This window comes from Cyprinodon variegatus, unplaced genomic scaffold (assembly GCF_000732505.1).
Source record: "Cyprinodon variegatus isolate N-32 unplaced genomic scaffold, C_variegatus-1.0 Scaffold422, whole genome shotgun sequence".
Lineage (NCBI taxonomy): Eukaryota > Metazoa > Chordata > Actinopteri > Cyprinodontiformes > Cyprinodontidae > Cyprinodon > Cyprinodon variegatus.
In genome coordinates this window covers 634437-651285 of record NW_015150875.1, presented here as the reverse complement: position 1 = coordinate 651285, position 16849 = coordinate 634437, and the positions used below count along the sequence as shown (strand labels likewise).

At 39.2% G+C, this 16849-nt stretch overlaps 1 protein-coding gene across 1 annotated transcript; it reads right to left on the bottom strand.

The window, feature by feature from the left end:
- Window positions 1-4426: 4426 nt before the first annotated feature.
- On the bottom strand, window positions 4427-8619 carry fam46a (family with sequence similarity 46 member A). Its single transcript, XM_015388420.1, has 2 exons — window positions 7516-8619; window positions 4427-6858 (listed from the first exon to the last, which is right to left on the bottom strand). Exons 1-2 carry the CDS (start codon window positions 7939-7941, stop codon window positions 6079-6081), a joined length of 1206 nt encoding a protein of 401 aa, XP_015243906.1. The 5' UTR covers window positions 7942-8619; the 3' UTR covers window positions 4427-6078.
- Between the last annotated feature and the right edge of the window lie 8230 nt (window positions 8620-16849).

The window sequence follows — 16849 nt, the reverse complement described above, 5'->3', positions numbered from 1 at the left end:
CCGAGGATGAGTGCTAGTTCAAAAGAGTTTTGCAAATTGGTTGTAAACCAACCAATAGTTTAAGTCATGAATTCTGCTGGTCAGAAGCCAAAAAGGTTTTTGGTTATAGCATAAACAATTCCGCTTTGTTTTCTATCATTTGAGCCATAATAATTTTTTACATATATATATATATTTTTCATTATTTATCCATATATTTTTCCACTCCATTTTTATCCCCTAATTTGTTATTGAATAGCTTTTGTTGAATGTCAAATGTTTAACAGTGTTTGATCATACGCCAACTTTTAGAGGTTGTATAACTCAAATAAAAGACCAGAACGAGACCTGACATTTACGCATGGATGGAAATGTTTTGACCCTTTTTTTTATTTATGTTAGATTGAAAGGTCTGTTGACAGTATTTTAATACAGTCTGCTTAGTGGTAACATAAATGTTTTAAAAAACTAAAAAAAAAAAAATTATCATGTTGAATGTTTTTATTAATAGGTTTTCAGAGACTTAGCCACAAAGGAAACCAAAACAGCAGGTTAGCTTTACAAAAGGCATCACTCCTCACCAACAATCTGTGCTTCAGTCTGAGTGGGAGACACTTCTTAACAGTGCCCTTTTATTCCATAAAAAAACTTTCATCTGGAAAAATTTTCTTCACAGGAAAAAGGTCTGGAAAACAGGAGAGAAACCCCGTGAAGTCAGCCACTCTCCAATCTCTGCCGTGGAAAAGCCATTAGAAACAGATGAGCTCCCAGACAAGCAGGGGGAACAGAGAAGTGCAGGATGAATGGCAGAAAAGTGGCTGTGCTTTTATGTGAAGGTAAACAGGTAATTATGAAAACCCTTCTTGGCACACTCATTGTGAATTACTGTAACTCTCTCCGTGTGCCAGCTAGCTTCTGTGATGAGACTTGTTCACAACTTTAAATCAAAAGCTCATCTAAAATTAAGAGGGCTTCTTCATCTGATGCTGGCTCGAATTAAGAGGCAGAGATTTAGGGTTAGAGGCGCCTTTACATCACTGTGTTTTCTTACCAGAAAACCACAAATAGGACAAGACATTTACAGAGGATTAAGGGCTGTCATGCTGGATATTAAGAATAGGACTTGTAGAACTCATGGGACAACAAACAACTAAACTAACAGCTCATAAAATAGTTTTTAGATAAATATTTAGAGAATAGTAGAAAACTGCTTTGGTCTTGGCTTCTGTTGGACTAGCTTTGACTTCTAGCCTTTGGTTCCAGTCATCTAACCCTTTAAAGCCTGGACCAGTGAAATAATTCACAGAAAATTCTATTTTTTTTTATTAGAGCTGTCATTTCACTTTCTGACAAAGGAAATTTAAAAAATACTTTTTGAATAAGTTAAATTATAGCATTAATTTGCATCAGTTTTGATAAAGTAGGCATTTCTGTATAATCTTTTACACATTTTCTGTTCGCTGAATGCATCTGATTGTGTAAGTCAGGGGTTTCAAGAACAAAAATATCACACTGATGATGCAAAAGTCTCAAAAGCTCATTTATCAGATATGATACACTTGGCTTTAAAGGGTTAAATGCACAGTAAATGAATAAAGCCAAAAGATTGATCAAAATGCATATAATCTTTTAATAGAACCTCACTTCAAAAAGGCAGTTTTACTTTAAAGATGTGTTTTTCTTTTCTTTTTTAAAGGCTGTTTGGTTTTGCAGTTTGCAGTCCTGCTGCCTTGCAGCAAGTATAGTATGTCCTGGTTTGGATCCCCTCTTGGCTCTTTCTTGTGGAGTTTGCAAATTCTCCAGGTGCATGCATGGACTCTCCCCAGGTATTCCAAATTTCTTTCTACAGTCCAAAAAACATGACTGTTTAGGCTGATTGATGACACTAATTTGCCCTTATGTATACGTTATGTGCACATGTCCATTTGCCTTGCGATGTACCGCGCCTTTCTCCTATAGACTGTTGAAGATAGACACAGTCACCTTGGATGAAGGTGGGTTTTTTTTTTTCTTTTTAAAAAGGAGAAGTCGAGAAAATTCCTCCGATTTTTTTTTGTCTCCTAAAACTCAATGTTATCCGGTATTATTGCCCCCTTGATGCAAATTTTTGCAAATATGCAAACAGTTTGTGTTACACAAACAACTTTAGATAGCTGCCAGTTATTACACATTCAGTGGGTAAAGGAATCTTTGGCAAGCAATTATTTTCTTTTATTATATATATCTATATATATATATATATATATATATATATATATATAAATTCAGCCATAGTAGGGTTGATCTGCTTTTACAGAAAAGCAAGTGGGATCAGTCAATAATCTGAAGAATGCAGTACATGAGGTAGTTCCTTGTTGTTCAAGAAAAACCAATACAGGAAAGACTATTTTTGGTTGTTAAGAAAAAAATTATTTTGTTCTTTATTAGGTCACATTTCTCTGATTTTAAAGCATCCATTATTTTACAAGTGGCAGATTCTGAGTTTTTCTCTGTAAAGCAATACAAAAAAGCCAGCAGGAACTGGCAGCAGGAATTGGTAGATAAACCCATCCAACCTGTCTCATCTGGTGGTAAAAAAAAAAAGGTTAAATTCCAGAGGAATCCCAGCAACATGTGAGGATAAAATATGAAGCAAGTCTTTCTTCTATGCCAAAGTGTATCCAGACTTCATTTGATCATAATTTGGTGAGACTTCAGAGGAGTCATGTTCAAACATTCTGTTTTGATTTGGAGGTGCATATTAAAGGCAAGCTGAAAACCTGTCACATTCTTTTGGATTTTAGTTTTTGGAAAGGAAAAACCCAAAAGAAAAACCAATAGACAACATCTCCTCTACATGACTGCTAAGCATGGATCTGCAAGTCACTCCGCTAATGGCTTAGATTAATAAGCTGTAAATACAGCTTATGTGGAATGATATTATCACATCTTCTATATTTAGGACCGTATTTCCTCCTCTGTAGTCATTTGAATCTAGGGCAGGTTGTGTCATGTGACTTATGTGGCAATTTCATCACAGCCACAGGCCCAAACTGCAAAAACAATCTAAAGATAAGTAAAAATATCTTAAATTAAGTGTATTTACCCTTAATTTGAGCAGGTAAATAAGACGATTTGCCAATGGAAGGAGGATTTTTACTCTCAAAATAAGGTAATTAGATAATATACACTTGAAATAAGACAATGAAATAGTTTTTTTTTCTCATTTTAAATGTAAATTGTGCACAAATGCAAAAATGCAATTATTTTAAGAAAAAAATATTTATCTTGATTTTGATTTTTTCCAGTGCAAGAAACAGGGAGACTCAGTGATGATCACTGGGCAGACAACATATTTGCTGATGGTAAATGCTGGGTGGCTGGCTGTTAAAAGAGAATTTGATGAGTTCTTTTTTTTTTTTTTTTTTACATTTAGCAGATGAAAACTGGGATCCTATCTCAACACCACTAAAGCTATGTTCTTTTTTTTTTTTTTTTTTTGGTGCATTCAAATCCCCTCACATTCAACAACTGCTGTTTCTGGACAGCGTTCTGGCTGGACCTCCTGGACCCAGAGACTTGCTGTGTGGATTTGCTTCCCATGGCAGAAAACCCACCTCAAAAATCATTGCACAATTTAAATCAGCAAAAAAATAAATCAATCAATCAAACAAAAAAAACAGCACAACGTCTGCTGTTTGGGAACAGTGTGGAATGAGCCAAATTTAGATCCAAACAGATGACTAATAAAAGACATGATGAATCAGGTTTTTAGATTTTTTTTTAATGAATAAAACATCTTGTACCTTTTGACCAATTGAGCACATGACATAACATAGCAAAAAAAAAAAAAAAAACAGCTATTGAGAACATATCCTTTGAAGCCCAATCACAGATTCAAAAGCACCGCAACATCAGCAGTGTCCGATACATTTATAAGAAGTACGATCATAAAAAATATACATACAGGACAGGGATCTTTCTGAACATGTTTTCTGTAAAAGTCTGCAAAAAATAAACAGAAACTTGAAACCCACAATCTTAAACACAAGTTAGCAACCGTTAGGTGGCAGGCAAACCGGAGCTAGCTAATTGGACTTCATTAAGTGCAGACTGACGAACATCGCCTTTACAATCTATCAACATGGGCAGCAACTGAGCGGAAGCAACTGAGATCAGAGCTGAAATGTAAACATCGAATAAATTGTGGTTTTAGAGGAAACAATTGATACAAGTGGAATAAAACCTGCAACACTGTGGGTGATTTTTGCGGAATGTGAAAATCTGTTTTCACATTCCGCCATTTTGAGAAGTTGCAATACAGTTCCTCCTTTAACCTGAAGTGCCTTAGTTCCCTCGAAATATATATATATATATATATATATATATATATATATATATATATATATATATATATATATATATATATATATATATATATTGGATGAATACTAAAATTAACATAAAGTTATGTTGAAACTTGAGATCTCCTGTGGCTGGGGTGTTCTTCAGCCTCCACCATTGTTTTTTTGTTTTGTTTTGTTTTTTAACATTCATTATAGCAGATAAAATAATGTAAATAGACCATTTGAGTTTTGCCATGAAGTTTGCAAGCTGCTAGAAGCTAATGTGAGCGTGCAATGTAACAGGTTCTAAAGCAAAGCGCGGTAGCCCTAAAGAGATAAACCCCATCACCAGCTGCACCCATATCTCCAGAATGATCACTCCTTCCCCCCACCCCACCCCAACCCCGGGGGTTTCCACTCCTTCAATCGGGTCGGCACTCCCATCGGCGGTTTATCAAACTTTAGGGGTATAAATGAAATGTTTGGCACGTAGTTTCCTGAACCTGTGGGCCCCGACCCTGGCTGAGTTTTTTCCAGCCCTCCAGCAGCAGCTGAGGAATTCCCTTGGAGGTTGTTACAGCAAACTGAATTTCTAGATCCAAGGTGCCTCTGGAAACGTCCTACTATTATAGGATGAAGCCTGGGGACCACACACAGCAGGGCATCTGTCAAACCCTTCTGATCTGCTTTTATTTCTTAGAGTAGGGTAAAGAGAAGCACCACTGTACGAGTTCACAGAAGATAAGATACTAGTTGGGAGTTGTTTAGTTGTTGCTGATGATCTGACCTTTCTCCCAACTGCTGCAACAGTACTCAGATAGGATATCGCTGGTTGGAGGATAACATTTCAATCTGAAGAATGTAAACATTACAAAATACCTCTCAATCAGATGCTTGGCAACCACTTTAATGAAAACAACCACACCAAAGCACTGGGCTCTTTTTTTTTTTTATCTCAACACTGACTGTGTGATATCACATATACATTCAGAAGCATATGGGGGTGTTACAAGATTGGGGTCACATGGCTTGCTTACTGCTTTCCTTGTCCGCTCAGAGGCTAGAGGCACTTAGAAACTAATGTGTTCACATAAACAAACCAATATGTCTATAGTTGTTTTCAGTTTTCCCAGGTCACAATCGGGGTTGTAACGTTTAGAAGCGGTCCATAAAGATTCTTTGGTTAGAAAGGTGCAAGGCGGACATAGTTAACCAGTCAAAAGGCAACCGGCTGCGGTTCAGATGATGTAAAACAGGACGGTTTTCATCCTGAAATTGTGTGTGAGTGTGTTAATTTGCACTGAGAAAGACCACCCATAAAAGCTTTTGCTGGAGTAGCTGTCAGCTTCGGGACTCTGATGCAGCCGCTCGATCTGCAGCCTAATTAGTTTGTGACAGATTCAATCAGTCTCTGTGACAGTTCTGCTACACACTTCAAGGCAGGCACTAATTTCCATTCAGCCGTCGCTTCCAATGCACCCAAAATTAACCACTTACAACCCCCCACCCCCCCAAAGTCTGGCCTCGGTAGGATGAGGCGAGGTTGGGGATTGAAAGTAATGTGAGATTCACTTTGAAACACGGCAGCTGTTTTTGGATGTATCATTCATACATTATGTATGAACTAAAACAGAAGCTTTGATGCAAAACATTAAACAGAGAACCTGATTCTGTCAGCTGTAAAATGCCGTGGACAGATCTGAGGCCGTAACAGTTGCGCTCGCTCCTGTTTAAAGAAATCAGACTCTTGCCCTCCTCCTTCCCTTTCAGGAACTCAGTTACAGGGCAGCCATGTGGAGTAGGCAGGCTGCTGGCAGGTAAACACCGGCTGCACCTGCGCTATGTAATAGTTACTGAAGTTACCGTCTGCTACATAAGGAGCAGGCTGGTAGTAACATGTCACGTTAGCCACATTTGGGATGACGTTCTGCTCTGCCAGGACTCGCACTGCCAGCATGCCTATGAGCCCGAGGGTCTGTCGCCTCTCATGTCCCATCAGGCACACGGTGCTTTCATTGACCACTCCATGGAGGGTCGTTAGGTAGTCATACTTGCGGTCCTCCAGGCCTACAAAGTGGTTCTGCAGGTAGGACTCCAGCTTCCGCTGCTGTTCTCCAATATCCGAAAAGTCAATGAAGAAGCGGGAGCACATGTAGCGCTGCAGGGACTTCATCTCAGACTCCGAGGCTGGTCGGAAACCCCTCACCAGCAGGTGACAGTACTTCAGGAGGCCCCCGCCTCGGATCTCCTCAGGGTTCCTGGTGCAGATGATCTTGTGACGTAGGTGGTCCAAGGCCTCGCTGAAGTCGCCGTAGACGCTCTCGCCCACGATGGTGGGGTGGAAGGTCTCAGACATGGGGTTCTCGGAACATTCGTAGAACAGCAGCAAGGAGTCCAGTTTGATCTGGAAGGAGTCCACGCTGAACTCAAACTGCCGCCGGAGGGAGTCCACGAACTTCAGCTCCACATTCTTTCCTCGGTTGTTGGAGAGCGAGATAAGGCTCCAGCGGTCCGAGTCATTATTCACCTTCACCATCTTTTGCACGTAGGCTTCCTGCAGGTTTGTGTGACAGGGTGAGAAAGAAGAAGGGAAATATTAACCATTATCACACAATCAAAATTCCATAAAACAATCCTAATCACCCCTGTATGTTTTATTGTAATAACTTTTTTATAATCATACACAGAATTGTGCCTTTACTGATAGGAAATCCCTTTCATATAACACACAGTACATGTGTTTCTAAGAGGTAGGGAGTTTATCTCTATCCTTTCAACTCTTATTTCACTACTACTTACAAACTCTCTGCACTTTTCATCCAACTAACATATTACAGCTTTTATAGACTAATTTCTATTAGATTATTTTAAAAGAAAAAAGACCAAATCCTACAAACCAGCTTGCACATATGCCTGTAGTGACATCACAGAAGTTAAATGGAGACTAGGTTTATCTTTTTATCTGTCAGTTAAAATTAGTTTCCTCATTAAAATATTGTCTCTGTGCAATTAAAAAACTTTTGAAGGCAGGAGGACTTTCTTTTCATTTTGGTGCCTTTTAATTAAAGAAATGTGAGATCCTGCTGGAGAATTTAACATTTAATTACACTGCTTTTTTTTATTACTTTTATTATATGTGGTAATATTATAGTGATATTTTTTTATTACTGCTTAAAAAGCAGGAAGCAGACGCAGGTAAAGTAGGAAGTACCTTCAAAGTCAGAGGGGTTATTTTCTCTTTGTTGACACAGTCGGGTAAAAAATCCAAGAGGCAGTCCAACACTATGTCTTTAACTGTCTGAAATTCGCTCTCGCCTTTCATTTCAGCGCAGAATATCAGGTCCAGGTCCTTGTAGCCCAACCCGCTGTCCTCATGTAAGACATGGCTGGCAGCGGATCCGTTTAACCGGACGTCCCGGACGTGGATCTGCTTCTCCTCCATCCGGCTGCGCACCACCTTAACGATCTGCTGCGGCTGCATCTCCAGCGTGGGGAAGTTCCCACGGCCGTGGATGGGGATGGTCTCCGTGAGGATGGCGTCCAGCCGCTGCACTTGCTCCCAGCTGAGGACGCTGACGCTGCTGTCCTCCGTGACGCGCGCGCAGCCGCGGCTGGAGCGGCTGTCGTCCTCGGACATGGTGCTGAAAAGAAAAATTTAAACTAAAAAAAAAAAATCCTTAACGGGTTTTAGAAAAAAATTTAAGTTTTCCCAAGAAAAAAATAATAATAATAATCTTTAGGCGGAAAAACTTGTAAATAAAGGCATCGGTAGTATAAACTGCATCAGGGCTACTAGAAATGATCCAGAGTTGGTTTAAACATCTAAAAAAAATAATAATAAAAATGTTGATAAATGAAAGTGTTTAAGTTTTTAGTAGTGATCCAACTGAAGTGAAGCAGAGTTTTAGCAGGAATGTCTGCAGAAAGTCGCTTTAAACCATTCGCCCCTGCGTAGCCCTCAGTGCGTCCGTGAAACGCGCTTCACCGTCTTTGAATGTCGCGGATGATCCAACTGAGGGGCTTTTCCTTTCTGGCTGTGACTCCATCGCCCAAAGGCACGCCTATTATTTCACGAATTTGCATGAAAAAGCTTCTCCTGGAGTTTGGCCCAGTCCTTCATCCGTCGGTCAACCCCTCAAAGGAATCTTGTGGATTTTTACGCGCAGTCCATGCATCATTTTAATGTCTCCCCCGCTGTCAGGAAATAATCCCTGTTATACAACTCGTGTGCGCTCCGTCTGCTGCAGTCTGCTCTCCTCGAACTGTAATCAGTCTAACCCCCTTTTTTTCTCGCCCACAGTCTCGCTTGACGCTCAGCAGCGCTCTGGAGGTGCTGGGTCTGAAGGCTGAGGATATGAGCTGCGCCTCTGCCCGCCCCAGTCTCCACATCATAATACCTGATAAGCAGCTGCAGGATTTAATGCTTTTTATTAATACAACGAAGGCTCACTCAGAAAGAGGGGGCATTACAGAGTCCCCTCTGTCTAAAAAATTCAAGGAAAATCACATAAAACATTTCCTACGTTTTCATTCTGATATAGCCCAATAAAATAAAGTTATGTATATTTTTTTAAATAAAAAACTCTCCAAATGTTTGAACCTATTTTAATCTGTGTTGCTTTTTCTACAGTCTAAGCCATGTTCTTATGTCGCCCCCTGTGGGCTTGCTTTGGTCTTGAAATAAGGCATTACTACCGTTACTCTTTATGATGTAACAGATTAGGTGTATAGTCACAAAGTCTGGATAAAAAAAAAGAACTAATACATTTCACCATTTCAGTCAGGTTGTTGTAGGAGCTTTTGATATACAAGTCTAAAACAGAGCACAAAATCAGATAATCAAGTCTAAAATCTACTTTTCTATTTAGGAAAGATAAAACTAAATAGAAAATTCATATGTAGAAAAATCTACTGCAACGTTCCTACTTCAGCAGCAGCATTTGCTAATTAAAAAAAGATTGATTGATTGATTGATTGATTGATTGAACAGGTGAAAGTGAAAAAGTTGGGTGTCTGAGTAGTTTGTTGGTCTGCAGCATTAGCAATTTTCATGGCACCATCTAAAGGCACTATAGGCACCAACCTCAGTTCAGGATTAATCTACAGCAGGGGTAACCGATTAAAAATCAGCAGGGTCTGAATAAAGGAAATCATCAACCAGTTAAGATTACTTTAAACAGAATTAAACACTGAAATAAAATGAGGTTTTTCTGCATCCATGTCATACATTGAATTTTTGAATAAAGAAAAAAAATGTATATATATATATATATATATATATATATATATATATACATATATATATGAGTTTTTTTCCATTTTAAAATCTAAAGTGTTTTTGAACTAGAAATTGTATATAAACAATTTCCTGATTCACAGATTTTATAAAACACCTCAACTGACCGTTTGTTATTTTTCTTTCTTTTTTCTGGCTTAATGAGAGCAGTGGGCTTTATGCTGCCCTGCAAGGCTTTAAACCTGGGTTTGAATGGAGACAAAGCCATTCTCAAGCACATATCAAGGTGCTCATTTTGAGCTTGGATCCATATTTATTTTTGATTCTGTTCATGGTGGAGAATCCTGCTTCACAGCAGCAGGTTGAGCCAAACATACTCTAAATGTGTAGGGTCATCTTTGAGCACGCCATTTCACTTTTCTTTCACCAGTTCACCACACTTCTTCCAGCAGTCGACACTTTCTTTCACTTTTTTCTCATCGTCTTCTCCTTCTTTCCCATCTCCCGGCTTGCCCGAGGTTTGCCTGCTGTGTTTAAAAGTAGCAGCAGCAGCAACCCAGACTGACAGCAGCTCATTGGCTAATTTGTATCACGTGCAGCCTGGTGCCGGACGCTCCGGAGGACTTTACCGTATTAACAGGAGAAGCGGCGCAGGTGAAGTTAGACCCTGGACAACATGCAGCAATTTATAAATGTTTTGAATCAGGTTGGGTCCGGATCCGGACCACGGTCCACTGATCCGTGACCTCTGATCTACACTGTACCAACAAGAAAATTAACCAGCACTTCTGTATTATCTGTATTTTCTAAATAAGTGACAGAAGAAAGACCAGCTTTTCCTAAGGCCCTTGCTAATAAACACATAGTCACACATTAAGCTATCTGAATTAAAGATATAGTAGATGATCTTCTTTAGGCTTCGAGTTCCATGGGAGGATTATCTTATAAAAACATGCACTAATGCTTGCTGTAAATGCTCACTTCTAGAGTTTATTTATCCAATTAGGTTTGTTTGTGGTCCCAGAAGATATGTTTAAGTCCAGAGTTTATTTGAATTCAATTTCAATTCAGTTTATTTATATAGCGCCAAATTCACAACACATGTCATCTCAAGGCACTTTACAGTTCAACCAGATCATACAGTCAAATTTGGGAAAACTACTTTATGACGGAGATGAAATATAAGAGTCGTAGACATGCATCTTAAAGTCTAAATAAAGACTTACAAATGCATGAATTTCCACTTGATGGTATCACTGCTGCCACCCTCTGGTTTAGAGGGGAGCTGCCTGTTCAGAAGGCGGTGAATTAGGGGAGGCCAGTGAGTGGCTAAGGGGCTTAGCTAGATGTCCCCCCGTCAAGCTAAGCTCCTGGCATGCATGTGTGTATTAACCAGCACGAGCACAATGCCAGGATGGAAAGACATTAGCAGTGCTCAAAGTTATTGTTCTGTTCTATTCTGTTTGTACATCAGCAGATGTCATATCATAGCTAACCCACAAGTATGGTAAACTGTTGCTGTTCAGTTGATCATTCATTCAGAGCTGGCACAAAGTTTTCTCTAAAAAGATGCATCAAGTCACTGGATGTCACTCTGCATACAGCCATCCTCCTGAGCAAGCATGCAGGCACAGTGGACAGGAACAGCTGGTTGCCAATATAGCAGCTTGGGGTTATCAGTCCATTTCCAAAAGGCTACCTCTGCAGCTCCATCCTCGGTTAGCATATAAAATATTAAAGTTTACAGCAAACAAACAAATGTGGCTTCTTTGGAAATGTTCCTTTTTCCACTAAAAGATTAAGGAAGGAGAAGTTTGGAAAGTTTGGTTTAAATGAACCAAAACAAAAAACAAAATAAATACTAAAAAAACAAAGCACATTGGCTAAAACAGATCAATGAACTGAAGAACTGTGAAGATGACCTCCCCTGTGCAACAAGGTGCCTGAAAGTTTGGCCCAAACTGGCTGATGGAAGACAATGATCCTACAGCAGATTTGTTAAAAAGATTGATATAAACCTCTCAAAACCCACCTGATCGCCGGCGAACGTTTTTATAGCATTTACAACTAATAACTCAGAAGCTTTTTATGATTATGATTAAGATTATTATGGTTGTGATAGATTTTTATCTAATTTTAGGTTTAGAATTTTTTTTTCATTTTGTGATATACACTGATTCTAAAAAAAGAAAGTGGAAAAATACTTGCTTCATAAATGTTTTGTGGCCAGGAAAATGCTTCAAAATGTTATTCTATGGGTCAAATAGTTGAGTAAAGCATTCAGTACAATCTGGCACATTTGGAGAGGTTTGGAGATGCAGGTGACTCCAAAAGTTCAAAGCCCCACAGCTCTGGAACTGTTGTAGCTAGAGGTCTGAAATATTCTGAATTTGGGTTGACATGATGTAGAATAAATGTAATTCAATGAGACATGCTGATTCTTTAGCATTTCCTATTATTTTCAAGAGGAAAAAAATCAACTTTGAGTCACTTTTTTATTTATATTTGTTTGTCCTTTCAAATGATATATCACACGTGAAATTTGGGTTACAGTTCCTCGGTTATTTGCTTTTCCATTTGGGTATGCAAAATAGGCGAGGAAATTAGGTGGGTTTTAAGAGGATAAGGATAAATCAAGAAACAATCTAGTTTTGATAAACAATTTATCTGTGATGATGTGTTTAAGAGGTCTGACCCAAAATGCAGAGAACCACTCAGAGAGCAAGGCAAAAGGTTAAACAGGTTTATTAAGGTAAGGGTAGAGGGGGTTGGATCTGGAACTCAGAGGGCTGCTGAACAGGAACTAGAAAGTCTGAGAGGATATCACAAAGATTAGTTCAGGGACCGTGGGAATCTTGGATGCCGCAAGGTTAATGCTAGTGAGGGACTCCCGTCTGGGGGGGTTCTTCTCTCGCTTTGAAATCCAGTCAGTGTGGGTTGATCCAGAGAAGAGGGGACTCATTGGAGAGTGGACAGGTAGACATTCGTTGGACCCGGAGGAGCAATAGAGTGGACTGCCACTTGGAATTCCAAGAGAACTTGAATGAGATGTGTGGAGGTTAATCCCCTGCTCAGTGTGAAACACAAAACAATCCTTCCAGGGGAAGAAGGCCAAACATCCAGGTTGCAGGATGGCTTCCCAAAACTGGCAAACACTCTGGCCACAAGGTAGTGACAGTCCATGGCTTAAGTACTAATCCACGGAGATGCAGGTGTGCAGGGAGGACCAACGAGGACAGGGCGCCACCTGGTGGTGTAGGGAGAGACTAACACAAACAACAGACCACACAAACTGGATTCCTGACATTATCAAAACTAGATATGGGAACTAATAAAATTATAAAGCTTTATGTTGTATTATTACATGAATCTATTTAGGTTTTCACATCTAGGTTGTGTTTTCAAATAAATGTGTTCTCTGATTGAACCAAATAAAAGCCTGGTTTAAAAAAAAAGACAATTTAACTTATAAAATAGAACTTTAGAGTCATAAAAAGTGTTTTTTCCATGACTGTAGTTATCTAACAATCTGCTTTAGTTGAAATCAGCTTGAAATCCTGGGGTTTGATGACATTTAACCTCTGGGATTTATCTCACCAACAGGAGGGAATTCTCGCTGCACCCAGAGGATCAATAAATGTCCAAAAATAGCTAAGATGTAAACAAACATGTGATATAATTCCAAACAAAAATCTCCTCTAAGTTTATACATTTAAAAACACTGAACCAAGGAAGTAGTGACTGAGACATGAAGGCTTCTGTATAATAAAGAGGAAACAAAGCAGCCAGTTTTCTGAAGATCTCATCAGTGGGAAAATAGTTTCATGGGTGCTGTATGTCATTAAAGCTTAGACTTGTGAGATACTTTCCATCAGCTGGATTAATTAAAACCTTGCTTTTCCAGAGTCAGTCCTTTGGGGGTTGGTCCTCCTGCATGTTTTAGTTGTTTCCTTCATTTAACGCGCTTTAAGTCTGATGAGCAGTTAAGCAAAAGCCTTTATCAACCATCAATGGAAACCAGTTGTGCTGCAGCTGGGACAAATCTAAAATTAGGACACCAGAGTTGAACACCCCTGTAATAAAGCTTTCCAGACAGACTTCAAGTCAAGTTAACTTTTAGCCTTGCTGGTGAGATTTAGGCTTAGGTGACAACCGGATGATCAAACATCCTAATCCCAAGATTTACTTCTTGGGAACAAAATAAAAAAATTAATCTCATTGCATTCCCTCTACGACTCTTTCTGCACTTCCCTCCGTCTCTCTTTGCTGTCACCACTAATTCTGACTGGGGATTTTCCTCTACAGAACTTATTGTCATATTGATGTAAAATTGTGTCTACTTAGTAAGTTGCTGCTAAATGTATAAACATAAACATACAGTAAGTCAGCGAAGTCTCAGGGCAGCAAAGCCCAGCCAGCCCACCACCCTGTGCTCACCATGTTTGACAGTTAGATTGTTTTTTTTTCTCTAAAATATGTTGAGTTTGCAGTGACAAACACACTTTTTTAAAGGTTCTGCTTTTGACTTGTACATTTTTCCTAAAGTCTTGCTCTCTGTTTTGATCAGCAGTGTTTTTTTGGTGACGCTTTATTTTACAGTACATCAATAACCATGTAATAACATGGCAATAACATAGCATGTCACACTATATTACTAGGTAACAATAAAAACTTATTTTGGGGGTAATTACCCCAAAATTAAGGTAAATAATTTCAAAATAATAATCTGCATATAATTCTTACAATTGTATGTGACTTTGTAACAATGGAGTCTTTTGGTGCATAATTACCTTTAGGTTACCACAGTTTCTGTTATTGGCCACAACCTACCAAAGGCTTACCAAGTAATTTGGAACTTATGATCAGGTGAATAAAGCATTAAAAAACTGAACTAAAGTTACATAAGAATAAGAGTTTAGTTTAGAAGACTGGATTGCTGTATTCTAGGTTTTTGTTTTCTGTTACATAAAAAGTAATAAACTGCATTTTACCAGATAACACCTTAATTTATGCTGTCTGATAAATGGATATGAGTTAGCTGGTAATAATGGTTTGAAATGTAAGACATCCAACTTTACCTTGCCTGCCTAAAATTTGGGGCACAGTGTTTACCAAAATGTTCCTTATAGTTTTTCTTGTTACCTAGTAATGTAGTATAAATTCATATGTTATTAACATGTTATTACATAGTTATTGACCTACTGTAACAGAAAGGGTTACCTGTTTTTTTTTATTGGATTCCCAATAGATAATATTCCCTTCCTTTATTTTACACTAATGACATTGTGAAGTTTGCAGACAACACCACGGAGGTGGGCCTAATCAGAGACGACAACAACCAGAACTACAGAGAGGAGGTGGAGAAGCTGGTGAAATGGTGCAAAGACAACAGCCTGATCCTGAATGTGGAGAAGACGAAGGAGATCATCATCGACTTCAGGAAGATCGGGCCTAACCACGCTCCACTGCTCATCAACACTTTAGCTGTAGAGGTGGTCATCAGCACCAAATTCCTGGGGGTGCACATCACAGACAACTTCACCTGGACTGTAATCACCACCTCACTGGTCAAAAGGACACAGAAGCGCATGTACTTCTTACGGAGGATGAGCAGAGCCCACCTGCCCCCACCCATCCTCACCACCTTCTAAAGAAGCACCATAGAGAGCGTTCTGACCAGCTGTCTCACTGTGTGGTGTGGAGGCTGCAGCGACTCAGACTGGAAGAATGTTAGAAGAGTGGTGAGAACAGCAGAGAGGATCATTGGGCCTCCTCTTCCCTCCATTAAAGACATGTTATCCCAACGCTGCGTGTCCCAAGCCCGTAACATTATAAATGACCCCTCACACCCCTACCATGGACTGTTCTCCCTGCTGCCATCTGGAAAGAGGCTTCTCAGCATCCGATGCAGGGCCAGCAGATTCTGCAACAGCTTCTTCCCCACCGCCATCAGACTGTTGAACTGTTGAAAAAACTCTAAATCATGTCACAGACTGCATCACACTGACAACACCAAACCAAATATTCTGCATATTTGTACCATATATATAATTATTACTCTGAACTCCCATATCAATTTGTTGTTGTTTTTTGCACCATGCTTTTTTTCTAACACTGTTTACATCTGATCACTGCTGAACTTTTAAGGAATGGAAATATTCATTTACTGTCTGAAAAGCTGCACTAAACAAAATTTCGTTTTGTATACACTCTGTGAATACAAAATGACAATAAAAGTTGTGTAAGTCATTTTTTCATAAAGAATCAGGCTTTTAATAAGGCCTTCAGGCAGCAGTTAAGATATGCTCTGGGTTCTTTGTGGAGGAGTGGTTAATGTTCCCTTGAGGTGATGTTGAACCTGGGTAGGTTCATGTTCTCACTGTGGATAACAGATCTTACTGGAGTTTGAAGAACCCACTAAGCTTCAGAGATGGTCTTGTAACAAAGAAGATGAATATCAACAACTTTTTAATTTGTTCCTGGTGTACTTTAGCCTAATTTATTGATTTATTCAAGTGATTTCTTGATTCTACGGGTCAGACAGTGATCAGGGCTGTGACTAATGAGATTGACAGTGAAAATCTTTCACAGTATCCTCCTTTTCTTTGGATCTGTATTTTTTTTCTGACTTTATCTTGGCTTGTGTAGGACAGGTTGAAAATAGGTCTCTGAAACTGAATCCCACATCTGGAAATGTACGTGGAACTATTAGTCTGATACATTGGACCTAAAGGAGGCTCATCAATGTGTTTCCCAGGTGTGGAGGCACGGCTGCTCTGGATTGCACCCAATCCCACAGCTACCATCAGCTCAGAGCCAATAAACAGTCACAACCAGAGACGCAGAGCAGGTACACAGGCAGAGCCCCACTGCTGAGATGTTTTCCGTAAACACAACTTGACACCTCATTACTTATTGTGAAATGGGTGCTTCATGTCTTGCTTATTGTTGATAGACAGGAATGAGATGATGTTGTCTGGAGATGAAATGAAATCCTCACTTTTTCCTCTCTGCCAATATATAAGCAAATGAGTTTGTGTTTTTCTACAAGAGAAAAGATGGAAAGACAACATCGAAAAAGAGAAGAACTTTCCAAAGCTAAAGTCAGTTTTATTTTCCCTTTGTAGTGAGCATTGCATTATTCCTCGTAAAACATTTACAGTTAGACAAGATTTGTCCCCTGAGTCGAATATTGTCTGGACAGTTTAGTCCAGCAACATTGAAAAGAGGAAAAATAAAAATCTATCTTCTTATTTAAGTTACAGTTGTTGACCTTGAATTTCTGTGTCCTGCTTATTTGAAGTTTTTT

What these genes read in the sequence shown, in the direction of transcription:
- fam46a (XM_015388420.1), bottom strand. Translation starts at nt 7,941, where the DNA reads ATGTCCGAGGACGACAGCCGCTCCAGCCGCGGCTGCGCGCGCGTCACG. An exon ending in TAACCCCTCTGACTTTGAAG is followed by an intron (nt 6,859 to 7,515) that starts GTACTTCCTACT and finishes ACAAACCTGCAG; the next exon opens with GAAGCCTACGTGCAAAAGAT.